This window comes from Lepidochelys kempii, chromosome 3 (assembly GCF_965140265.1).
Source record: "Lepidochelys kempii isolate rLepKem1 chromosome 3, rLepKem1.hap2, whole genome shotgun sequence".
Lineage (NCBI taxonomy): Eukaryota > Metazoa > Chordata > Testudines > Cheloniidae > Lepidochelys > Lepidochelys kempii.
Window position 1 is genome coordinate 201,030,016 of NC_133258.1, and position 27,323 is coordinate 201,057,338.

The 27,323-nt window shown below is 43.2% G+C and overlaps 1 protein-coding gene across 18 annotated transcripts in view; it reads right to left on the reverse strand.

The window, feature by feature from the left end:
- The window catches only part of PLCB4 (phospholipase C beta 4), a 325,436-nt gene that overhangs the window by 102,712 nt on the left and 195,401 nt on the right, over nucleotides 1-27,323 (reverse strand). For all 18 annotated transcript variants that reach the window (XM_073339654.1, XM_073339656.1, XM_073339649.1 and 15 more), the window contains 5 exons: nucleotides 22,657-22,737; nucleotides 22,273-22,332; nucleotides 20,761-20,904; nucleotides 6,407-6,486; nucleotides 5,354-5,407 (listed from right to left, as the gene is read on the reverse strand). In XM_073339654.1, the coding sequence (XP_073195755.1) occupies nucleotides 5,354-5,407; nucleotides 6,407-6,486; nucleotides 20,761-20,904; nucleotides 22,273-22,332; nucleotides 22,657-22,737 (419 nt within the window). The remainder of the gene's footprint in view (nucleotides 1-5,353; nucleotides 5,408-6,406; nucleotides 6,487-20,760; nucleotides 20,905-22,272; nucleotides 22,333-22,656; nucleotides 22,738-27,323) is intronic.

A 27,323-nucleotide genomic window follows, 5' to 3' on the forward strand; every position in this document is an offset into this window, starting at 1 on the left:
AGGTAGACAGGAAAAGAACCGCAAACTTTTGAATCTCATTTTCGGAGACTGCGGGAACTTGTGGGATAACTACCCACAGTGCAACACTCCGGAAGTCGACGCTTGCCTCGGTACTATGGAAGCACTCCGCCGAGTTAATGCACTTAGAGCATTTTCTGTGGGGACACACACACTCGAATATATAAAACAATTTCTAAAAAACTGAATTCTATAAATTCGACCTAATTTCGTAGTGTAGACATACCCTAAGAGCCTCATGTTTACTTGGAACACAATATATCCAAATCTATGATGTCTGATGTGATTAATATGAAGACTTTTGTTTTATTTCTGTTTCCACTGGAGATGAGCTTCAGAAAAGTCAGATCACAGCCAGCCTTCCCCCCCCCCCCAAAGGGCTGAGCCAAAATCATGGGGCCAACTACTCCCCAAGCTTTGGTGTCCAGATCTGGAGACAAATACTGTGGCTTAGGGCACGTCCATAATCCTAACATGAGCATTACATCAGGAAAGACTTCACAACAGTAATCTGACTAAAATACGCTGCCTTCTATATCACCAAATGAATTTTCCAAGACTTCTTATTAATATCATGGACACTAAGTAAATACACAAAGTGAAAGATGTGAAATACACTGTTCCCATTATTATATATTCCCATATCAATCAAGATTTGTTTTGTTCTCCAAAACACTGAAAACCACTTGTATAAATATTTTCCGACCAATAAAATGAAGATCAGCAAGCCAAAGATATAAATGATAAATTAATATTTTTGGTCAAGATTTTTTTAAAACAGGTGCTTAAAGTTAGACTCTTACGTCCATATTTAAGGACTTAAATAAGTAGTCCGATTTTCAAAGTCGTTGAGTACCCAGTAGCTCCCATCGAAATAGGGGCTGGGATGCCTAAAGTTACACTCCTATTTTTTAAAAATCTCAGCTGTTATCTATTGAACCCTTTCTAATTTTCAGCGACATTACACTCTAATTTATATAGATTTAGATTGCATTGGTGAATTTTTGGTTCAAGGTAAACTAATATAACCAGTTTTAAACCCATAAAAATGTTTCCACCTGGGGTTAAACTAAAATTAGTTTAACAAACTTCAGTTAAATTGGTGCAACCAGCGTGTGCAGACAAGAGTTTAGGACAGTCGCAGTGTGGTATCTACTGACAAATGCTTACTTTTTATAATGACCATTTCATTTTCGACCAAGCTATACCAAACTTCATGTGAAACACTCAGTTCTTGTAAGGTTTGCACATGAATTTCCAGATTAAAACTGCTCAGATACATTTGACAAAGCAAGTAAAGTAAACACTGAACGCCTCTGAGATTTGCCCACCACCAATTGTTATGCGCGCTCCCTCCCCAACCTATTGATGGAAACATTTATGCTATGCTATGCTTATACCCACACAGGCTATGTTAAATTCCCCAAAAAAACAACAAAGGAATAGAGTCCTGCACCTTGCATAGTCTATTACACCAAGGGAAAGTCGGGGCAAACTGTTACGAATTGGTAGCATTTATACCACTTTGCACTGTTGTAAATGACTGCACAAGGTGCAGACCTAGGAAGAATCAGGCCTACAGAGTTCCACTTTCCCAAGGCTTGGCATTCGCCTAGGCCTTTTGCTGGTTGTCGTGGGGTCTATGTTAAAGTTCAAAGAAACATAGATTTCTCATTTCCCAGAGAAGACTTTTCCCTCAGGCTTTCTTTAGGCTTCAATGTCAAAATGAAATCAAACTGACAGAGTTTATTTTCCTGTCTCATGTTCCTAGTCCCCACCAGCTCTGACATGGAGACTTGTCTTCCTGAGGGAATGAAAATCCCATATATATCCCCATAGCTGCCAGGTCTTGTGCAACTCTAGCTCATGTATTTCCTCCTCTGGGTGACCGTGAGCAGTAGGACAGGTGTGGGAGAAGATGGAAGCTGATCCCTCTCACCCACAGATGTGGGATGGAGGAGGCAGGGTTGACTGAGTAGCCTGGAGAAGTCAGCCAGTATAAAGATATAGGAGGAAAGCAGGGTGTAGCCTATGCAGCATAGAGTCTAAGGGGTTGTTTAGGAAAAGCAGAAGGAATGGGAGTGCCTGAGGAAGCCGGCGGGAGGAGTTATCAGGGATGAGGAGAGCCTGGAGCACTGGGGAGATGCTGGGATGGGGCAAAGCCTGGAGACGTGAGGGCGGCTTCTGGGGGAAGAGAAAGGTCAGGAGTCTGATAGTTGCTAGAGGCAGGGTGAGCCCTGGACCCATTACCTCCCTGGCCTGCCTCCTTTCACCTCCTGTCCCCATCTATGTCCTATTCCCCTCAACCCTGGCCCCCACCTTGTGCCCCTGTGCCTGTCCCCACTCCCCTTCTGATCTGCTCCATGCCAACATGTCCCTTGTGCAGTAGATGGCCTCCTCCTTCTCCAGGCTGTCTGAGGGCCAGTTGAGACAGAGAAGAGAGAGTCTCCTCCCTATCCTCACTGCTGCGACGTCACATCATAGCAGCCCCCAGGCCTGGGGGAAAACCCTGCTCAGCCCCTCCAGCAGGGCTGTAGGAATGTGTGATGAAGCTGCTCAATGCATGACACCTGACAGACCAATATCTAGCTCTATGCCCAGTAGGCCTTACTGGAACCCAACAGGTCTCAGGGGCTATAATCCCCATTGGGACCTCAGTGCCGAGGGAGAAAGGGAACATCCATGGACCCTACGCTTCAAAGCTCTGGTCTCAAGTGCAGGATAGGGTCAACAGCCTGGGTTTTCCTTTCCTTTAATCTTAAACTGCTTCCCCGACACCCCTTCCTTTCGCTCAGTGTCCGCCTCCCATATTCTCCTAAGGAAGGCATGGAAAAGAGAGAGTGCTTGCACCAGAGGCTTCTCCAATGAGCCCGGAAAAAGGGCTACCACACCCTATCAGAGGCACCTAGATGAGTTGCCTGATTTTCAGAGGTGTTGAGCACCTGCAGTTCCTGTTGAAGCCACTGGATTCAAAGTTACAGTGTTCAAAGATAGTTCAATGAAACCACATGTTCTGTTAATCCAAGAAGTCTGGCGTTTCACAGGATGACACTAAATTAATTACCATATATATTTTTCTGAGAGGTGCAGCGCTATACTCCTTAGCTTTGAAGGCTGAGAATCTGAGCAACACGGAGTTTCCCTCTTTATAGCATGAAACAGGATTAGATCGGTCACAAGTGCCAAATGATTTGGTGGATTTATGGAAACTAAAATCCCTTCAAGGGAGTACTGCTGGCTGAAATCCACATAGTATTCTTGAGTGCTAATGCCTGCTTTGGAATGCCTGCATTAGCAGTACAGTACGTGTGAAATCCATGCACTGTACCTTCATATCTGTGTGGCAGTCTACAATAAATTGAGTGCGGCACATTAATTATTCCATCAAAAGACTGATTTCTTTTTATGCCTGAACTGGCCTTTGTTTGAGCAAACATCAGGATCCTAGACTTCAATTCACTAGCATATTGTGCTAAAAACACTTTGAAACTGAGCCCTTTTGGAGGCCTGCTTGCCTCGACATGGAAATTGTGTAAATCTATGTCAGAGTGGTAGCAGTGTTAAGTCTGTATCAGCAAAAATAAAAACAACAAGGAGTACTAGTGGCACCTTAGAGACTAACAAATTTAGTTGGGCATAAGCTTTTGCGGGCTAAAACCCACTTCATTAGATACATGGAGTGGAAAATACAGTAGGAAGATATATATAATAGTACATGAAAAGATGGGAGTTGCCTTACTAAGGGGGGGTCGAGACAATTCAATTCAAGTGGGTTATTATCAACAAGACGAAAAATCACTTTTTGTAGTAGTAATCAGGGTGGCTCATTTCAAACAGTTGACAAGAAGGTGTGAGTACCAATAGGGGGAAATTAGCTTTTAGTTCTTGTAGTGACTCATCCACTCCCAGTCTTTACTCGGGCCTTATTTGATGGGGTCCAGTTTGCAAATTAATTCCAGTTCTAGGGTAACAAAGGACTTAAAATTGAACAGCTTTTAACGAGAGCCATTGATATGTACTGAACAGGACAGTTATTTCATTTAAACCACCTATTTGAGATCCATGGATCTGACAGGAAGATTTAAGTCATTAGAGTGACTGGACTGTGCTGTCCCCAGTGGATCTGCATGCAGAAGGGGATGGATTAAGCCTCTTCAGCATCGTTCCCCCAGCCCCATTATTCTGCAGATACCCCATCCACGGGGGCGCTATTTAGAAGGTGCCCCAAGGAGGTTTGGTGCAAGACCAAGGGACCAGCAGGGGACTGGCCATTTGAAAGTAGATATATTAATAAACCAAAGCAGCATTCATTCCTTCAAGGTGCCCTCCTTGGCTCCGGTTATGGTTGGAGTCATGCTGCCAAAGGAGAGACGGGGGCAATGGAGCAGGCTCTATGGTTCTGGGGGTTTTGCTGCTTCTCAGCTCCACAAGGATCCAATCCCCACTCTCTTGAAAAGATGCCTGGCAAGCAACTCCACGAGGGGAGCCCCACCATGTTTTCCGGCACTTCTTGCCCCCCTTCCAGGTAATGCTGTGGATGTGGGCAATATGGCCCAGTATTAGCAAGAGTGGTGACTTTCACATTTTTCTGTGCGGGAAGGAGAGAAGGCAAATTGTTTGATAGGATTTTGAGCAGGTATGTGTAAGAGAAATGCAGTAAAACTAGACTATAAGGAAGAGCGACATCAGATGTCTCAGCCAGACTGCTCTAACAACTGCTTACAGAGAAATATATTGTTTTGTTCCATAGTTGCCTTTTTAATCTTTGGCAATAAGTAAGCCAAGACCTGCTGTGGGTTGTATACTGCATGGCATAAATATTGTTCCAGAAGTTCCTGTGAACACAAGAATAATTCTGGCAAAGCTGCCTCTTTTAGTTTTGCAGTGAATTGCATTTCCCAATGTACCTGCTATTCTGTATTTGCAATGGTCTGAAACATTTGTATGCTGCTATTGACAAAGTCTTTACAACCTGCCTTCTAACTACTGAAAAACTCATCCCTGAACACTCAGGGTTAGTGCCTATAAGCTGCTAGATGTGCTTTGCTCCAAGTAGATTTCCCAAGAGTTGAAAGCTCTTAACACTTCACAGGATAGGGCTCTTAATAAGAAAAAAAATCACTGATTTCTTTAGGAGTTTTTCCTGCTTAAAAAGGAATAGAGCAAAAATGACAATGTCTTAGTTCCCATCTTGTTGTTTATAAATATATTACAATTATAAAATTAATATTATCCAAATATAATCAGCAAGCATATTAATATAATAAAATATGATCTGATACACATTACACAAAACATATGTGCTAGGTTGCTAAGCTCCTCCAATTGTGCTTACCTCCTAACGGGAATTTTGCCATTTGTGTTGGTCAGAAACGCCAGCTTCATCCAGCTGAAATGTAGAAAGAAATGTTAAAAATTAATATCGTATTTATTTATTTTAGTAAAAACAGGGTTCTAGATATTTCTATTCAGGTTAATGGTGCCTGCCATCTTTGTGAAATGACCACAAAAAACAACAGCAGTTCTAATCTTCGACTCATTAATGATCTTTTTGAAACTCCAAAAGACAATAAGCCACATCCCACCAGCCGGCCAGAGTCAGCCTGACCCTTAGGCAGGCCTGGATTGTAAGGGAAGTACTACAGAGCCCACTGCCTGCCAGAGTGTCCAGACAGAACTGCAGTTCCTGCCTTCGGGGTATCACAGGGACTGCGTCCTGGGAATTCATAGCACCCTAGAGAAAGTAGGGCCGGGCAGGCAGGAGACAAGTACCACAGCACCACTACCCCGCACAGTGGCCTGAAAAAGGAACAGGAAGTACGCTGAACCCGACAAAGGGTAAGAGAAAGCTGAGGGTGTGCTGGGAAGCCTCAGGAGGCGTTCCGTCTGCTTCCTTAGCGCTCCCTGTGGAGCAGGGCATGGCTACAATGCAGAGCTGTGCTCCAGAGGCAAAATTCATCCCAGAATAATTAGAAAATCAGTACCTCCCTTGACAGACAACCTCTCCCTTGCTACATACTTCCAAAACCAGTATCGCCCATGGGGGTGATGTGTATGTATCAAGGGAAGAACAGACAAGACAATAATTAAAATGACACGTCTCAGTAGATTAAATGTACGCTTGTAAACTTTCTTACACTCTCTCAGGCAGACACCAAGCTAGGGACTTGGAAACTTGGATGTTTACAATGAAACACGAGACTTAAATGCTGTTAACACCGTGTATCGCATGGGAGGTTGAAGTCTGAGGGAATTTTTCCTGTAGACTGTTTTGACAATTGCATTGGTTGAGCCAAGAAAAGAAAGGACAACCAAGACAGTTCATATAGGAAAATATGTGTCCAAAAAAAGATACACAGGAGGAAAAACAGGGAGGGAAAAGCCTTACTGTTTCTTGAGGCATGTCATTGGACTGACGTTGTTCGCTCTGAAGTTATGTATGATGGATCCAAGTCCTTCTCCCCATTGCTGAAAGACAAGAAAACACACAGGCACTCAGCTATGGAAAACAAAAAGGGGGAAAGCAGGCCAACCTAATCACTGGGCATGCCTGTCTCAAAGGAAAAGCTTTTCTCCTTTTCACGCAACTATACAAAATGTAGAGAACCTGACGTATAAAACTCTCTCCCAACCCCACCTTGGAAGGGAGAGCCAGCATCCAAACTGCGTATTACACGCTAATATTTTATTCTTCGATAAACAAAGTCACGCTGGTTCCCATTTTTTCCCCAGCTACATAAATGCTGCATCTGTAGTGCCATTAAAACAGCTGATTGCCAGCAAAGGAAAGCTGCCCACTGATGGTTTTATTAAGCTCTCTATTTATAGACTGTATAAATATAAATCTCTTTCAGCTGCTGTTGGCAATATTAGCTATTCCTAAGCAACATTATACAATATGTGATGACATATTTAACTGCGTTCTATTTTAGAACAGAAATGAAGCAAAATATTAATAATCTATAGCAGACTACAAGGAGGCACAGCATGTGTGTTATGTGACGAACCAAATCTAACTGCCTGTTACATATTCCATCATGCTTTCTTTCCAGTTTTCATCCTTAAAAAGTAAAACATTCCACTGACCATGAGGCTATCTTTCAGCAAACAGCAGTACTGCAGTCCTTACATAATTTCTTTATAAGGATCTATTTTTCAACTGTAGTTCACATCCTGACTTTGCTGATTTGTACTGAAAACGTTTGAGACTTAGGGCCTAAAATTAAAACCAACGGGAGTTGGCAATGGAAGCTTTGGGTGAGCAAGGACAATAAGATCAACCCCCAAAACAGCAGAAATCTAATGACATGACAGGCCAAGTTCTATCTCAGTTATGCCCGTATAATGCTGAGACTATTGCATAGACCAGTGGTTCTCAACCTATTTATTATTGTGGTCTGCATTTGCTGCTCTTCATGTGTTATGTGGGCCGCTTCCACACAATATATATATATATACTACCTGTATGGTCCTGACGTTGTCACACGGGCCTTAGCTGTGTGCTGACTGGGCTGCAAGCAGCCTGTGGATTGAGAACCATTGGCATAGACTATTTGCATCAGTGTAACTGAAATGGGGTTTGCTCCACTGTTCCCTATCAGCCTAATGAGTAGAAAGCCTCTCATTAAAGGTAAAACTCTGTACATGGAGCTTGAACCGACCACGTGTATGCCAAAATCTATTCTAGAAACACTTTATAAATAGAAGTAGATGAGTGTATTTTTCTTTTCATGAATGAGTGTTGTACATATCTCTAAAATTTATATGAGGCAATATTGAAGGCTTGAGCAAACTATATACAATAAGTCTGACCTGTAGCCTTAGGTGGCTAAAATAAACTAAAAATGCCCATCTTTAAACACACATTGAAATTACACAGTAGTTGTGTAATTTCATAAAGCATGAAAACAGAGCCCCAACTCTGTTTAAAGGCATCATGTTGTGTTCTCAAAAACAAATGCCAAAGCTTTGCTGAAAAGACTTCATATGTGGTTCTCTCATCTTCTTTCCGCTGGGTGATTAAGACCCCTTAGGAAAACCATCTCTCAAAGTTTTACTAAGTACGCCTGTACTGTAGTCTATCAGAGATTGCTCAGTTCTCTCTCACTGTGGTATTTAAGCACTCTTTTACCTGGTCTTTCCTTTTTTTAAAATGTTTTTAAAAACATCCTAATGGAAATGATATGCTGCCGCTGCAAGAACACTGCGGTACCATTATCTGCCCCAGACTGAGCTAGATTTGTCTGACATTCTTGAAAAGCTCTTGACTCTCTTGGCTTTCAATAAGAAGTTAAATTTTAAAAGCCACAGTGTGCAAAAATAACTTCAGGGCAGCTAAACTAAACAAAATGCAAGTCATACAAATGTACAGTCTTAAAAAAAACAACAGGTTTTCTGCTACAACATGCCACCAGATGTCAGTAGAAGTATTGTGTACAATGCTGTCAATGCGAACACATGGTTAAGAAATAAAGATACATACCTGTCAACTTGGATTTTCAGGCAACTATATTAAAGCACCAAACCCTTGTCCTTAGCTTTCTCTTTTATTCATCAGGACCAACTGCCCTGGGGCACCACCACTGGGAAAACCCAAGCCATGAATCACGTATCCAGCTCTTTCTTGGTGGAAAGATTAAGTCCTGCTTAGGAAGGATTCCCAAACAGCCCTTCCCCAACAGGTAAACCAAGCCTGGGGCTGCTCTATTTTGTGCCAACATAAGTGGATGAAATCACAGAATCATAGAATATCAGGGTTGGAAGGGACCTCAGGAGGTCATCTAGTCCAACCCCCTGCTCAAAGTAGGACCAATCCCCAACTAAATCATCCCAGCCAGGGCTTTGTTAAGCCTGACCTTAAAAACCTCAAAGGAAGGAGATTCCACCACCCCCCTAGGTAACGCATTCCAGTGCTTCACCACCCTCCTACTGGACAAGTTTTTCCTTATATCCAACCTAAGCCTCCCCCACTGCAACTTGAGACCATTACTCCTTGTTCTGTCATCTGCTACCACTGAGAACAGCCGAGCTCCATCCTCTTTGGAACCCCCTTTCAGGTAGTTGAAAGCAGCTATCAAATCCCCCCTCATTCCTCTCTTCTGCAGACTAAACAATCCCAGTTCCCTCAGCCTCTTCTCAGAAGTCATATGTTCCAGTCCCCTAATCATTTTTGTTGCCCTCTACTGGATGCTTTCCAATTTTTCCCACATCCTTCTTGTAGTTTGGGGCCCAAAACTGGACACAATACTCCAGATGAGGCCTCACCAATGTTGAATAGAGGGAAACAATCACGTCCCTCGATCTGCTGGCAGTGCTCCTACTTATACAGACCAAAATACCGTTAGCCTTCTTGGCAACAAGGGCACACTGTTGGCTCATATCCAGCTTCTCGTCCACTGTAACCCCTAGGTCCTTTTCTGCAGAACTGCTGCCTAGCCATTCGGTCCCTAGTCTGTAGGAGTGCATGGGATTCATCAAAGGCAATAACTGGTAAATCATAGGGGAATCCCAGCCACACCATGCTATGCTGGTACAGGGCAAAGGAGTAGCATAAGAGCTCCTAGGCCAGCACTGAATCACCCTTCCATTGGCGTGATGCTCCCTGGGCTGCTTACGCCAGCTTTTGGGCCAGACTCCCACCAGCTGTGCCACACCAGAGCATCTGTCTCCTTGTGTTCAATTTGGGACTAGGTAGTACCACACATGGGTCAGCTGGTCTGTTTTACCCAAAGGCTACTAGCTTGCCTCAAATTACCTGGGGATGGGAGAGTCAAAAAAAAGGAGGACTGTGTACAAATTGCACTGGAGCTATATGACACCGGATGAAGAATTGAGCTACCAGTAGGTTCAGGCATATGCTTGAAGGTGTCTGTACCCTGTGCACGAAATGTCACATTATTTGTCAGGCGGTCAAAGATCAAATCCTTGTGAGCCAGAAATCTTCTGCAAAAAACTAATTTTTAAGATTACACCATCAAATGAAAAAAAGAGTCTGAATATACAGGACTGTGACAATGTTAAATTGGCAATATATAGCTTTTCTGTCACCAACCCATTCCCAGATTAATTGGAAAACAGGCTAGCTAACGTGTTGTCTCTGTAAAAGGGGGAAAAGGAAGCATTTATACCCTTCCCACAACCTAAATAGTATCCTAAGGGCTGGTCTACACTTAAAACACTGCAGTGGAACAGCTGCGCCTCTGTAGCTCGTTTCAGTGCAGATGTTACCTACCCTGGCAGGAGGCGTTCAACTGTCGGGATAGGGAATCCACCTCCCCAAGAAGCAGTAGCTAGGTCAACAGGAGCATTTTTCAGTCGACCTAGAGGTATCTACACCAGGGGGTTAGGTCGACTTGACTGCATCACTCTGGGGTGTGGATTTTTCACATCCCGAGTGACAGTTATACCCCCCTAATTTCCTTGCGTAGACCAGGTGTAAAATGGCCACACGAATCTGGGAACAACCCTTTTTCCTCGCTATGAGGGAACTACCAATTTGACTTGTTCTAAATCAGTTACATGAAGGTGAAGTAACAGCAAACACTCTGCAAAGACAATCAAATCTGTTGCCTAGTGTTCAGCATCACCAAGCCACTAGGTATTGAAAGAATGGCAAAGACCACTGAAAAAATCAAATTCTGAATTCAAGTAAACAAGGACACCGGCATAAAACCTGAATGACACAAACTGTTATTCTGGATTTATATCAGTGTAACCAGGAGAGGAATCTGTCCCTTAGTATCTAACCTTAGAGAAGCAATGACCATGAAACTAAATGGAAAAAATGAAGCAGTGGGCACAGAAACTACAGGATGAAGAGCTGAATGCACAACTAAGTACATGGAATGTGGAAAAAGATAACTGAACTAGCTCTGTTAAACAAAGAGCCAGCATTTATGAATGCCTTTAAGTGGAAAAAATGAAAGAAACATTGACTGAAGAAGCCTGTCTTCCAACGTTTGCTGAATAACTCCATCAAATCCTTTAGAGCTACTCAGTGACCTTGCTTTGTCTTGGTTTCCTCAATGAAACACAAGCCAGCAGTGGCAGAGTGCACAGACTGCTTGATCTCTTAGCTCTGAATTAGCCAGGGCCTTATATTTAACAGGATGAGATGCAAAGTAGGGTCATTGAGAGTGACTAAAAACTGCTGTAACCTTCAGCTCATGCTGTTCAGTCCAACATCACCCATGGTTTAGTTATAGATGAGACCTGTATTACCCAAATCGAGGAGTAATTCCAAGGAGATTCCACCTTTCCTGTGTCCATGTAGTTTCTCCAGTGAGAACATGAACACCAGGCTAACTCTAGGTCCAACATGAACAGCAGGCTAAGGAACTAGGATGACGGAGTGGTTTTTTGCATCTGGTATTATCCCAAGGGGGTGCCTAGTGCCAAAGACTGATTTGTTAGAGTCCAGGACTCGATAATTTGTGGATAATATCTAAATCAACACTTCTAAGTGGGATCACTATCCATCCCAAATTAAGCAATTCTCCCTCCGACACAGCCTTGCCACCCACAACCCACACAACAAATCCATCAGCATTCCCATACCCAATTCATTCGTTCCCCTTCTGCCCCCCCACCAGCACACTCACAGCCCCAGTGCGCCCCCTTTGCTTCTGTTCTCATGCACACACACAGAGCTGCGTGGAAAGGGGCCTGATCCTGAGCTGCTGCTTCCAGACGTGGTCAGTGCCTCCTCTCCCCACAAGCAGCAGCAACTGAGAGCGCAAGGAGGGGAGCCCCCAGTCCCAGAACTCCAGCAGGAGCTGCCCCTAGGGCCCAGGGTGGAGTCTCGGCAGAGGAGCTGCTACCTGCTGCATTGGTCCTTCACTGCTGAATCCCCATGTGCAGGGCTGCCTGGCCTGAGTGTGTAATGTGGAGTCCCTTGGTGGGCCACTGGCAATAAGATTCGAACCTGGGCCTGCTGAACTAAATGCACAAGCTTCTACTGTCTGAGCTAAAAGACTGTTCGCTAAACGGCTGTGCAGACTCATGAACCTCTGTGTGGTCCAGCCACTAGAGGGGAACAGAGCCACACTGTGGAAGCACCAGTTACATATGCATCTGTGAAAGCCCTGGGACTGAGATAATTTTAGTAATTTTGGTGGTGTACTGGCTCAGCAGCGGAGTTACAGATTAAGCTCTTGTTTCGGGCTAGAGTCACCAAGATTAATGTCCAGGGTGACTTACACATCTCACTGATTTCAGGACCTCCACAGCAACTATGGAGCTATCCTTAGGAAGGGAAGGGAAGAGAAGAGAAGAGGTTAGTTTGACAAACTAAAGAGGCCACCTTCTGGATCTCATCTTTCACTGGGGAATCGATTCTGGGCAAAGGCCCTGTTTAGCTCGTGTGCTGTCAGCGAGTGATGAACCCGTTAGGGGTTTCAAAATCCTCAGAGAGAATATACCGAGCATTCTGTTAGTAGTCTAGCAGGGAACCAGAACATTCTGTTCTCAACCATTCACACAGTGGACAATAGATCTCCTCTTCCTCAACTCCTATGTCCAGTCAGTCTCACAGGTCACGTCTGTACAATGCAGATTACCATACCTGCGACACACGAAGAAGCAACAGAAAGGAGACTAGACTAGGGATTGTGTAAAATTCATCCCATATCTGTCAACCACAGCCAAGAGTTTCTGTATGTTGCTACTGAGGCTGTGCTATACGCTAAAAGAAAACTCAAGGGCTCGTTTTCCCCCACTTCCAGAATTTCATCTACGAAGTCCCAGCTAGCACAAATGTTCCATGTGGCAAGCAGTCTGATGAACCCAGTTTGCTTCCACTCATTAACAGAGCGTTTCTTGCTGTGAGGAGTTTTCCAAACATGTTGAGGATCAGACCAACTGGATCTACACCAGTTTGGCTGCTTCTGTGGGAACAGTGTCAAGAACAGATGAGACAAATATATCAGGTATTTTCGTCTAGTTTCACCCAGTGCGATGAGCCCTTATCCATTGTGGCTTGTGAAAACCAGTGGGGAGGTATTGGGGCCATTGAAAGTCCTGCAGTAACACTTCCAAAAGGAACATAAAAGAGTGAGGGGAAAAAAAAAACAACACAGCAAAGATCCTGGATGCCTTTTTCAATGTATAATGTAAAGAAAGGCCATTAAGTGAAAATTAAGATACTGACAGATCTTATGAACATGGCATTAACATATCCCGAGGGGTTGGTGATGAAACAGCAATACACAGCTCCCTGAATGGGGAAGCAACAGTTTTGTAGTGAGGCCTTCTGATTCTCTGGGAAGGCTTACTTACCACCTCAGCTACATACCATATGCCACATTCCAACACAGTGCAAGAACTACGGAGATACACAAGAATGCTTGAAAATGCAGGAAACCAAGCAGAAAATAAAGTAATCAAATCATGATGAATGTAAGAACAATGAATAATAATAATACATTGTGCTTCTGTAATGTCCTTCTCTGAGGAACTCAAGGCGTTGCAAACATTTCTGAACTTAGCCTCACAGCACTCTTGTGTGGTGGGCGGGTATTATTATTATCCTCATTTTACAGATAGGAGAAGCTGAGGTACAGAGAAATTAAGTGACTTCATCAAGCTCCCATAGGAAGTCTGTGGCAGAGCTGGGAAGAAAATGTATAACTTTTAACTTCCAGTCTTGTGCTCTAGCTATAAGATACCAGCTGACTGAATATTACAACAATATTTGACCAGCTTGCTTGAAAGGTTAGAAACCCTAATTCCCCTTTGAATGCAAGCTTCCAATATAAAATATGAATACGGCCCTAATCCTGAAAACACTTAAATATGTGCCTATCTTCATGTGTATGAGTAACCACATCGAAATCAATAGTTTCTGGTTATACAATAATTTCAAAGTATTTGCAGGACTGAGGCCTAAATCACTAATGATTATTCCTTTGACAGGGACAAAAGAATCAACAGATTTCCAGAATTCTTTCCAGATATATTCTGCAGTTTTCCCGAGGTAGATTAGATTTACAATGCACATGCATGTAAAATAAGAGAAAACAAACAAAGATACAGAGAAGTTCTTTAAAAAGAAAAGGAGTACTTGTGGCACTAACAAATTTAGCTCACAAAAGCTTATGCTCAAATAAATTTGTTAGTCTCTAAGGTGCCACAAGTACTCCTTTTCTTTTTGCGAATACAGACTAACACGGCTGCAACTCTGAGAGAAGTTCTTTTTCTTTATAAGGGCTGTGGGAATCTGCTGCTGTTCCCAATGTCTCTGGCTGTACTTGCGACCTTCCTGCTTTAATACACATCATCACTGCTCTTCAAATGATTATTAAAATGGAAGCCCCCTGGTATTACAGGGAGATCATTTTCCAGAACCAGACTACATCTCTGCTACACTGAAAGGCAGATCCTTTCTCTAAAGTGCTCTGTGTGGAAAAACAGTGTAGCAGCCTCTGCTTTCTGATCATCCGCATTTACAGTATTTCTTTCTTCCATAAGTCAATTAACCAGATAGTAATAAAAGTTAATGTGCAATATACTATCCATACCAATTGTTAAAACACTGCCCACTACAAAGTTTATAATTATGCTGAAAATCGGCATGAGTTGTGACGGTTATTAAATGCTGTTGATTGTGAAACTGAGCCTATCCGCTCTGTGATCAGCTATTTGCACTGAGGTTTTGCAGGGTTGGCGGCCTGACGTAGCAACTTTTTGAAAATGCTCTATCCATTATATAAATCTATACAAATTTACAAGGCAATATTCATAACCTTTCAGAACCCAGCTAAAATTAAAATGGCTGCTCCTCGCTGGCAAGAATAGTTACTGATAAATTAACTCAACATCTCTATTCCGCATTTATACTGAGTGGGATTAAATTGTGAAAAATCAACAAAATAAATACAAACGCGACCAACGGAATTTGCCACTTTACACCAAGGATGAATCGGTCCCATTATTTTTACCCATAGTGTTAGTAACACATGCCAAAGGAAACTGTCTTTTTGTTCTGAGTTTGTACAGTACCTAGACCAGTGTATGACTAGGACCCCAAGGTGCTACAATAATACAAATAATAATAGCCAAGACAGCTGACACAGTAAGCACAGTAATAAAATCACTGAAGTTACAGAAGAACTATTTGATAGAGAGAGTATTACCTAAATGTTTTAGCTGATGCCTATTACAATTCTTGTGACTCTCATTCTTGCGATTCTCTACTTAGCCATTAACGTCACACTCAGCCTTGTTTTCACTGCTAGAAAAAAGGAGCAAAGTAAACTAGGCACGGTCAACCTCAGGCTGGGGTATAGTACTGACATTGCCTAATTTGCCATCTGGTAAAACCAAAGTATTTTGTCTTCACTTGGGATAGCTCACATGTTCGTTACCCTGAGGTAAAATGCACCTTTTTTAGCAGTGAAGACAAGGCCTCAGTGGTCTCACAAACCTAGTGATTTATTCTTCAGAGCAGACTAAAAATGAAGAACCAGAATAAAATCATGAACGTTGCTTCTCTTTTATATGTAAATCTTTTGGGTTAGATTCCACATCACATCTCCAGAGTAGGGTTGCCAATTTTGGTTTGATGTATTCCTGGATGTCTCATCACATGGCATAATCTTTACTTAAAGAGTAATCTTGAATTCCTGGAGACTCCAAGGCAATCCTGGAGGATTGGCAACCCTACTCCAGAGATAAGGAGGGGGAGGTCTGGACTCTAAACTACTGCAGGAGCCACCATAGTCCTTACTATAAGAGATGCTTTTACTTATGGTAGCCTAGTCTGAGCAGCATATGGACTGCTTTGCAGGCCAGAATGCCCTAGGCTAGGGCCTTACACTGCTCCTGCACTAGGGGAATTCTCCCCAGTCTGCCACAGCCCCTTTACACTGCCAGAATACAGCGTCCATTGTACAGACCAGCACTCAGGAAGGCTACCTGGTAAATGAAGTAACTTAAGCCCAATCCCGGGCAACCACAAAATTTGAGACCTACAAGCAGTTGATGCAGGTGGTTTATGAAGTTCAATATGCAAACTCGACCAGTTCCTCCATTCCCCTTCTCACAAGTTCCCTGGGTGTCACCCTCCCATCCCCTTTTATTTCAGGGATTCCCTTCAACCTTCCACCCCCTGCCTCATTATAGGGGCTCCGCATGCCCTTGTAAACCATTGGTGCTTGGTAGACCTCCCCAAATTGTGATCTTTACTGTGGAAAAGTGGCTAAAACTTTATCAAACATCACAATAATCTATAACAAGTGTTGAGTGGAATAGGTACAAAAAGGAGAGAGACAGACTGAATTAGTCCAAACGAAAAGGCCTACTGATCAAACTCAAGGTATACGTTAAGATCATGCCTGGTAAACAAGGAAAGTGTGGGACTGGAAATCTGTGAACCAAAATTGATGTGTCCAAAATTAGGCCTAACTGATGAACAAACTGATGGCTGGCTATGTTTCCCATCATTCCCTTTTCAGGCCCACATTTACTAAAGAGAGACTTTGTGGGGGAAACTAACTAACTGACTGGGAGACTGGTGGACTGGAAGGAACTAGCTTTGTCATCATGACTGCCACCCTCACTGTCTCCTGGGACTCCAGGAGCCACTATGACACCATTAGGCCTCTGGTGTTCTGATTCTGAGAGATGTCCTGACCAGACCGGTCCAGAGAGAGGGAATCAGATGATATTGCCATCTCCATCGGCTCTGGCTAAATCCTGACCACCACCTAAGATGTGAGACTTTGGTTCCTGTTGTCACCCCTTCCCCATACCTGTCATTTTCCTTCCCCACCTTCTTTTGCCTTCTGTTTTATAAGCATCTGACTTAGCCAGTCAGGACTGCATATTTTGCAACACTGCTGTAAGCCTGTGACCACAAAGATAGCTAAAAGCAATGGCCTAAATAGCCTGCCGCTGGTACAAGTTAGCCAGGTCTCAGAGTAGCTGACAAGAGCATGTGCTATGCCTGTGTTTCTCCCACAGTGAGATTTTACAAGTGAAGATACTGGTTTTTTTCTTCCATTTTCTGTTTGTTTTATTTTGACTTCTAGGACATGGGATGGGACTTTAACAGCAGCAGCAGGAACAGCTCCAGCCTACCTCAACTGCCTTTTCTCTTTCCCCCCCAAAAAGATGACTGATCATTCTACAAGCAGGGAACAAGCTTAGTTAACACACACAGGCTAATATGAAATGGCGGGGGGGGGGTTTGGGGGTTAACTTCCCTGATATCTGTTGGATAACTATTGCAGCGAAACATAATATGGCCTGAAAATTCATAGCATGTGTAGAGAACAATTTTGATTCAGAAAGTTGAGGACACAAAGGCAGTCAGTCCATTTTGGATCTGGTTTTGACCAACAGTTGTAATCGCGAACACGAAGGTGGTTGGGAACTTGGGAGGAAGTGATCATGATTTGATAGAATTCAAGATCCTGTGGAAAGGAGGAGATGAGAACAGCAAAACAAAGACACTGGACTTTAGAAAGGCGGGTTTCAATGGACTCAGAGAAATAGCAGGGAAGGTCCCATGGAAAGACCAATTAGGAAGAAAAGGAGTCGAAGGAGACTGGCAGTTCTTAAAAGATGTAACACTAGAAACTCAACATCAAGCTACTGCGATGCAGACTTAAGATATGAGGAGCCACAGCAGGCCAATGTGTCTGCACAAGGAGCTTTTTAGCTATCTGAAAACCAACAGGGCTCCATACAGAACATGGAAGGAGGGGCATGTCACCAAGGAAGTATACATGGGAATAGCAAGAGTATGCAGGCACAAAATCAGGAAAGCCCAGGCAAAGAATGAGTTACAGCTGGCAAGAAATGTTAAAGACAACAAGAAGGGGTTCTTCAAATATGTCAGACAAAAAAGAAAGATCAAGGACGGTGTGGGTTCACTGCCTAATGGAGGTGGGGAGCTGGTAAAGGAAGATGATAGGAAGGCAGAGCTGCTTAATGCCTACTTTGCTTCAGTCTTCTCGCAAAAAACAACATGTGTCCAGCAAAGTTACCATAGACAATAAAGGGGAAGGGATGCAGATTGGGATAAGTTAAAAAACACGTCAGAGATCTTCTGACCAATTTGAATGAATTGAAATCAGCAGGGCTGGATGCTGTTCACCCTAGGATATTGAAAGAATTAGCTGAAGCCACTGGCAATAATATCTACAAACTCTTGGATGACAGGAGAGGTCCCGGAAGACTGGAGAAGGGCTGACACAGGGCCCATCTTCAAAAAGAAGAAAAAGGAGGAGCCAGGGAACTACAGACCAGTCGGCCTGACTTTGATACTTGGGAAGCTACGAGAGCAATGTCTAAATCATTCAATCTGCAAGTACCTGGAGGATGACGGGGTAATCGCTAGCAGCCAGCGTGGATTTACCAAGAACAAATCCTGCCAAACCAGCTTGATTTCCTTCTTTGACAGAGTAACTGATTTAGCGGATAGGGGGAATGCAGTGGACATAATATACCTGGACTTCAGCAAGGCTTTTGACTTTCTGATAAGTAAGCTGGAGAAATGCGGGCTCGGCAGAACTACCATTAAGTGGATACATAATTGATTAAACAACCACAAACAAAGAGTAACTATTAATGGAATGATGTCGGATTGGAGGGAGGTTTCAAGTAGAGTTCCACAAGGCTTTGTTCTGGGTCTAGTGTTGTTTAACATCTTTATTAATGACCAGGATGTAATTAAGAAAGCGCACGGATCAAGTTTACAGACAACACAAAGCTAGGGCAGTTGCCAATACTTTGGAGGACAGAGCTAAAATTCAGAGGGATCTTGACAAATTGGAGAACTGGGCTATGGACAACAAAATGAAATTCAACAAAGACAAATGTCAGGTGCTACACTTAGGGAAGTAAAACCAAATACAGAATGGGGGATAACTGGCTTGGCAGCAGCACTGCTGAGAAGGATCTGAGAGTTCTGGTGAGTTTCAACCTCAGCATGAGTCAGCAATGTGACACTATTGCCCAAAAAAAAAAAAAAGCAAATGCAATTTAGGTTGCATTTACAGAGGCATAGCATGAAAGTCTTGGGAGATAACAGTACTGCTCTACACGGCACTGGTTACACCTCAGCTGGAGTACTGTGTCTGATTTTGGTCACCAATGTCTAGAAAGTATGGAGAGAAACTGGAAAGGATCCAGAGGTGAGCGACAAAGATGATCAAAGGGATGGAATGCAAGCCATACAAGCAAAGACTGAAGGAATTGGGTATGTTTAGTTTGGAAAAGAGGAGGTTAATGGGGACATGATAGCACTCTTCAGATACTTGAAAGGCCGCCATAAAAAAATTGGAGAAAAGTTGTTCTCTCTTCCCACAGAGGGCAGGACAAGAGGCAATGGATTCAAACTACAGCAGAGCAGATTTAGATTAAATCCCAGGAAAAACTTCCTTCCTGTAAGAACAGTAAGACAATGGAACAGACGCCTTGGGAAGTTGTGGAAGCTCCTTCACTGGAGGTTTTCAGAAGGAGGATGGATAGCCATCTGTCTTCGATGGTTTAGCCACAACAAATCCTGCATCTTGGCACAGGATTAGACTAGAGGAGCCTTTTGGTCCCTTCTAAAGATTCTAAGAGAGTTATTACCCTTTTTAATCCCATCCAAGAGACTCTCAAACTAGGCTTTTTCTTCCTACTACAGACTCTCTATAGAGAAGGGGAACATGGGATATTGTTAAAAGAAGAGACTTCCTTAATACTGTATATTTTGAATGCTTTAACTGTTTTTCCTTCTTTTTCTGCATCTTTAATAAGAGAGTAAAAAGATTTTTAATAGTGTGTTTTCCACGCTAATAAGCAGGCTGAGGACTCTGTATTCCAAAACCTTGAACCTTGTTTAACTGTTTAGTGTTGGTCAGTGACAGGGTCATGTTAACACCCTGGACTCTCTGGGCCCCTTTATTCCATCAACAATAACATAACAGTGCTCCCCTATTTCTCTCTTCCTGTGCCCACGCCAGGGTCCCCCATTCCCACCTCCGCCCTATGCCAGGGGCTCTCTGTGTGCCCTCCACTTCCACCTTCCCACTCTCCTAGGGTTCCACAATCTCCTCCCATGCCTGGGGCTCTGCATGTGCCTACATTCCCCCTATGGCCCTATTCCTTCCACTACTCTCATATTTTTTCTGTGTCCTTTTTTCCCCCCTTCATTTATTTTTCTTTCAGTGTTACTATTTTATAACTGTACTGGGACTAAGCTGGTGGGAGGGGGATGTGCACTGCCAAGCTGTTCTTTGATCGGTAGGCAATTTGAAAGGTGGGTGAAGCTGCTGGCTCAGCTAACCAGATGCCAGGGGGTTCCATGTGTCACCCATTTCCCCCTTTCTGTTTTTCTGATTGTGATCAAAATCAAGAAGGTTCTGCCCATAAATGCCTAAAGCATTCCCTACATTTTGGAACTGACCGGATGTGGTGTTGAAAAGTTATGACAGACAAACAGAGACATGCTACTGAGTTGAGTGTTAGACCTCACTTTGCTTGGCCAGCAACAATGGTTGCAATGAATGGTCAGGCTATGCTTTCTGTCTACGAGGCTTCCAATAATAAAAAGGAAAGAGGAAGCGGAAAGCCAAGGGATTTCTGTACATCTAGACAGAAAACACAGGTGTGACTGAAGCTCGAGTAGACACATCTGAGCTAGCTTTATTCTAGCTAGCTCAAGTACCAGTCGTGATAAATCTGTGGCAGCATGTGCTTCAATGCAGGCGACACCTTTCCCCCCGCACCCGGCACTGTTTAACCATGGAATACCTTAGCTACTTCTGCATTTTCGGCTACCATGTACGTGAAGCTGATGTTCACCAGATCTGTGCCACTGCAGACACACACTATCCGCCCTTCCAGCTCAGTTTCTGCTTTTCCCACAGTCTCAAGAACAGCTAGTATTTTGGGATCCTGTTAAACAGAAAAAAAAGACTTGTTAAATGCACAATACAAAGATTAAGCTAAAAACACAACTCAGGTTCGCATGCATTAAGACTGTAAATATTTCCCGGTCACCTTAAATGAGTTGTTTCATTTAGAATCTATTGGCATGATTAGGAAAAAAATCTAATTTAATAATCACTGACTGTGGCTGAATCCTAAAAGCAGAGAGATAATTGCAGTATTTTAAATACATTTCAGAAAATTACATATATTCCCTTCACAGAGAAGGGAAATGGAATACTTTTAAAGACTGGCAATAGTTTATGGGAATTCTTAACTCTATGTAAATAAATTATTCCAATCCAAATCAGTAGTGACCAAAAGTTATTATTTGCATGGAATGAGTGGGTGATTTCTATCCATTTCTTAGCAGCAAATCTGGTGCTCTTTGGTACCTTTGCTGGCAGTCAAGAGCCATAGATTTAATAAGCCTGGAGACTGAACTATTCATAGAAATTGGGAATATTCTGAAGCATATTTGAAGTTTGAAGCATACTCGTGGGGTATCATGGGGAAGTCTGCACTGCCTTAGCCCATGACCTACTTTGTTGGCTGAAGATTTCAGTCTATCACCTTGAAAGAGAACTAACTTCGCTAGAAAAAATAAATCTATGATTAAAGTGAAAAATCTATGATTTTTAAGTAGAACCATAGTCTGATTGAAGCTTTTGTATTTGACATCACCGGACAACTAGATAGCAAAACTCTTAAAGAGACACTGAAGCAATTATGCCCAAATTTCATCTCAGAAAGATGTCTAAAATCCAGATGCATTTTAAAAAGAAATCTATATTAGAAAATATTTTAAAAGCTATGATTTCTGTAGAACCCTCAGGTGGTCCCTCTGCAGACTGCCTTTGAAACAGCAGTTAATAATCACAAGTCCCAGAGCTGTCCTGACACAATTGATCATTTAAGTATCTAAAACAAGGAAGCAAACAAAAATTTCTGATTTCTATGTCAATGAAACATAGAAACACATCTTGAATGATCAAGGACAAAAATTAAACCAGAAAATATTTTCAACCTCCTAAAATGATATCATAATAGTTCAAAATAATTTGAAAACCCTTGACAGGATCCTTTTAATATTCAGTGCCCAGATTTCACAGCCTCTTGGAAGGTCAGCACTGACATGGCATTGCAATATTACAAAATCTCGACACTGAAATAAACTAAAACCACTTAATCTTAAAGCTAAACGTTTTAGGCTATGATTTTACAAGCGAAGTTGTGCGGGCGGTATTTTGTAACAAGCTGCACTGCATTCCCCACTTCACCTTCAGCTTAAACACTCTTTGTTTAAAAGAACAGTAAAAACTAATTACAGCGTACCTTTGGTACAGCTCCAAGACGAATACTGTTGATCAGGGAGCATTCTAATACCTGTCCTTCCTGGAACGACAAGAGAAAGCAAGTTAGTAAAAGGTCTGGTGAAACACAGTGCAGACACAAATAGGAATTGAAGCAAAAACAAACAATGAGTCTTAAATGCAACTGCAGTTAATTAACACAAAACAGTACATTTTCTTTTCACATCTGTTAATAATCTGTCAAGAATTGCAGTTATGTAACTTCTAAAAACACAGGAGCCAAGCTATCTTACTGTAAATAGTTACAAAGCCACATGTAATTTTAGTGATTAAAAATTAGCCTGGAAACAAACCAAGTGCAACAACATAGGCAGACAGTAATGTTCCTGGTACAACAGTACTGTACCTTTCCTTCACTTTTCCACCTTAGGAAAAAACCAAATTCATCCACTTGAAAGAGACAGTTTGGTTCAAAGACAAAGGACTCCTGTTGAAAGGGAAACACAACAAAATATTTTGGTGATGTTGACAAAATATTGTCAGGCAATCATTTGTTGCTCAAAACTAAAGATCCTTTACCTTTTCCCCAACTGCCTTGCAGTATTGCCAGTCCCAAGCATTCAAAAATAAGGAGTCAATCCCCAGAAATCATGAGATTTTTAAAAATAATAAATATTAGAACCTTTTTTATTTGACTTCTGGTTTCTGAGACATTACAGCAGACTCCGTTCTCATTTTCAGGCCTTTCTCAACAGCCACAAGGGCTAGAAACTTCTCTTTCTAAATGAAAGCTGATTTTCTCACCTAATCACAGGCTTCCAGAAACAACCTCACCAAATATTGTGAGGCTTGCAAGAATTGGCAACTGCTCGGGGTCAAACCACCACATTTTGCAATGACTTTTGGGGAAGTGCTTTCGCAAAAGCTGAACCCTCACAGAAGAACTTCTAGAAAGTACACACAAAAATATATTGCAAAGTGTTAGTCTGGCAGGGGAGATAGTATATAAAGCAGTTCGGAAGGAATAGAAAACCAGAGATTAGACTGAAAAAAAAAAAGAGCAGTCAGGTCAGCATTACTAAAAACACAAAAACTAAAAAAGTACACACAACCCCTCAAACTATTTTAATGTTAGAGGTAAAACTAAAAGGTAAGGAAACATCCCACTGTGCAGAATCAGTCATTTTTAAAGGGAACAAAAAGTCCAGCCCAGGCCAATCTTTTTTTAATTAAAAAAGATTACTTTATAACAAACGGCAAGCATGTGTGTAGGGAGCAGAGATGCTGTGACGGACAGAGGGCAGCACTTCATGTGGTTTGGGACATTTCCCACACAAAAGGATCATGCGGACAGGAGGATTTCTAACTTCTCTGATTCAGTTAGCACCATCCCACAAGCCCTCCATGCAAGGAACACCCATGTAAGTTAATAAGAGTTTTGCTGCAGGATGGGCCACAAAGCTGCCAGACCTGCCTACTACTTCGTTCCCTTGACCCAGAACACATTCAGAATCGAAGAGCATCTGCCTCTTAAATAATAGCACTGAGTACATACAGCACTTTTCAGCTTCAAAGCACTTCGCAAATATTAATTTCTGCGGCATCACTGTGAGGTAGGAAACAATTATCTTCATTTTACAGATAGGGAAACAGAGAGAAGAGTTAGAATTTGCCGTAGATTCAGAGACTGAGTCAGAACTGGATACGAGGCACTTCCTGTGCCCTCTCCTATAGCCAGGCTGCTAGTCCACACCTCACAGCTTACTGCCTTTTTCTTAATCCTTGCACTTCATAAAATATACCAGCTGCAAACATCCCAGAATCACTAGTTTTATAGCTCACGGGTATCCCTGTAAAGCTGCGTCTATAAAAACTCCAGCTAGCCACCTGTTAAAGGGAGAACCTTTTAAAATCTGCCTGGAATAGAGCAGTGGTTCTCAACCATTTTGGGTTCAGGGCAGGACCCATTTGTAAATGTTTATAGCCTGTCGTGACCCAGAAAATAATCTGGGGGTGGGGGCCCTGGGGTGGTTTTGGTCTGATCTTGCCCCCTGGAGAGGCTGAGTCCTGTCTGGCACTTACCTCACGCTGGCAGCTCCTGTGCTGTGGGGCTGGCTGGATATGGCTCTCCGCGCCGGGAGTTGCAACCTCCTGGGTTGCAGCACCACTCAGGTATAGGCCCCTCCCCAATGGACCAAATTTGCGTGGGTGGAGTTGTGAGGTGGCTCAGGGGGTTGCAGTGCCACTCACCCAACTCTGGCATCATAACAGCTGGGCGGAACCCGAGCGGCGCTGGGACCCCGAGCTTGCAGCGCCTGGAGCACGGAGGTGAACCCCAGCCAGCCCCGTGGGACAGGAGCCGCCACGCGACCCTTTGAAACGTTCCAACAACCCGATTTTGGGTCCCGACTCAGGTTCAGAAACCCTGGAATAGAGGGTCTCCTCAATAAGCAAGGTCAATGCCAAGAAAATGGGGACATGTTTCATTGCTTGTTGCACCCCCATGTGACTAAAAGCTCTCAGTATAAAAATAACTTTTCCTACAAAGATGGCCACATAAGCTGCACTCAGTCCAACGTCCACTACTTAGCGTGCACTGGTTCCATTAACTAATTGCTTCTCCAGTTTTTCTTCTAATACAGTGAGGGAAACACCAGCTACCACAAATTCTAGACATTACACAGTCCAATACCATTGCTAACCTTTGACCATCAACCTTCTCCACTAAGATATTCCCTAAAAGCCTTTCCAACATTCAGGTGTGGTACTGCCTGGCTCAAAGAGAAAGGAAGCATATCCCATGTGGCCTGTAATTCCTCTCGCTGATGTATACCTCTAGCACAGTGATCCAGACTTCGTTCGAGACCTTCTAGTCCCCCAGTGAAATTCCATGTTGTGAATATTGCTTCCTTGGGAGGCAGTGTGGTCTAGTAGTTAGGACACTGCTCTCAGACTCAGGAGCTGTCCCCTATTCGCAGCTCTGCCGCTGACCTGCTATGTAAACTTGGACCAGTCACTTCACTGGGTCTCTGCTGTGAATCTCTGCTTTGCCTGTTTAGGCTGGAAGTTCAATATAGAAGTTCAATGGGAGCTGGGTGCCTAAATCCCTTAGGCTCTTTCGAAAATCCCAAACTAAGATTATAAATCCTTTGCAGGAGGGCTCTTGCTATGGGTATGTACAATGCCTAGCACAAACCTCGTTAGGATATCTAGGCATTACTGTAATTCTATTAAATAAATAATACTATCCCAACCAACCACAAACTTGATGATATCATCAAAGGGGCTGGGCTACCACGCAGATGAGCTTACAAGTGTTCTGTAGCAAAACTGGGTAAATTTACCATACAATACTTACAGCAAACAATACGGATACAGAACACCGCATGTTTTCTGCTTCAAATAAGGCAGGTAGGACCCCTGCTAGCAGTCAGTGTAAAAAGAAGAGCATATGATTCAAAACGCCGTGAATGCAGCACAGTACTTAATAAAATCTGATTTATACATACAACGGCAATGCCTAATTCCATTCCCAAATGTCAACATTGATTAGGTAGATGAAATTACTAGCAATTAATATAAAGCTCAGTACTTTTCCCATCCTGAAGAGATCCACTGCCTCTGAAACCTGTTCCAATGTTAAACACTGTACCGTTCACACGGTTCGTGCTGTAAAAATGCAGCCCTGGCTCTAGCCACTAAACAGAGGTGAACTTAAATATGCCACATAACTGGCACTGGTGCCTTTTATTTCAAGGTTGCTTTGGACTGGTGACTTCTTCCAAAATTCAGCTGCACTCAGCTACTTCTTGCATCTTAGAATCATAGAAGTGTAGGGCTGGATGGGACAGCGAGAGGTCATCAGATCCAGCTCCTGCGCTGAGGCAGGAACCTTCGACCAGCATTTCTCAAAGGCGGCCACCAGGGGCTTTTCTTGCAGCCACAGCTTCCCGGGCAGTTATGTGGGGAGTTGGCAAAGCAGTGGCCTGTCCCCAGGGGCCACCAGCAGTGGTTGGGCCCCTCCCTCCTCTGGGGAGACACAAGCTGGAGGAGCAGGCAGTCAGCGAGTTCCCCACCTTCCCGGGGGCTGTGAGGTTGGGCTTCAGCCCTGGGGTGGTGGGTGGCAGACTCCAGACACAGGGCTTCGGGCTCTGTCCCCGGGCTCTGTCCCCTGGGTGTGGGGCTTTGGGCTCTGTTCTCTGGCTGCCTGGAGGCAGGCTCTGGCCTGAGCTCACCCCCACCACCAACTCTGGTCCCCGCTGCCTCCCCCAGTGCCCCATCGCCTATGCCCCCACTGCCTCTGTACCCACCTCCCCATCCAGGGATTAATTTGTCCCCGAGCTTGCCAGGGCTGAGTAAGTCTGCTGTGAAAAGTGATATTAACAAACATACAAATATCGCTTTTCACAACAGACTTCCTAATAGCTAGCAAGTCTTAAAAAAAAAAACAACCCCAAAACAAACAAGAAAAAGGACAAGAACGTTCAAAGCGCCTTATTTGTGTTTCTCGTCTGTTTAGGTCGAATAGAGACAACTGTACGTTATTTTTATTATTGAGTCTGAAAAAACAAACAAACCCTACATAGATAAATTACAATGATTTGGGCATGTATATGTGCATATTTATTTGATTTTCCTAAAGTTAATTAAGTATTTTAGGAAAAATGGTCAGAGCAGCCACCAGCAAGAGTTGGTGGCCGCACTCTGAGGCCACCAAAAAATTTGTTGTGAGAACCCCTGCCTTAGACCATCCATGACAAGGGGTTGTCTAAGTTGTTCTTAAAAACCTCCCATGATGGGGATTCCACAACCTCCCTTGGAAGCTTGTTGCAGAACTTAACTACCTCTATAGTTATCGAATATTGAACTAAAACTCCCTTGCTGCATATTAAGCCCATTAGTTCTTCTCCTACCTTCAGAACAATTGATCACCATCCTCTTTTAAACAATCCTTAACAAATCTGAAGACTGTTATCCAGTCCCCCTTCAGTCTTCTTTTCTCAAGACTAAACATGAACAGGTTTTTAAACATTACTTGTAAATCAGGTTTTCTAAAGCTTTTATCACTTATGC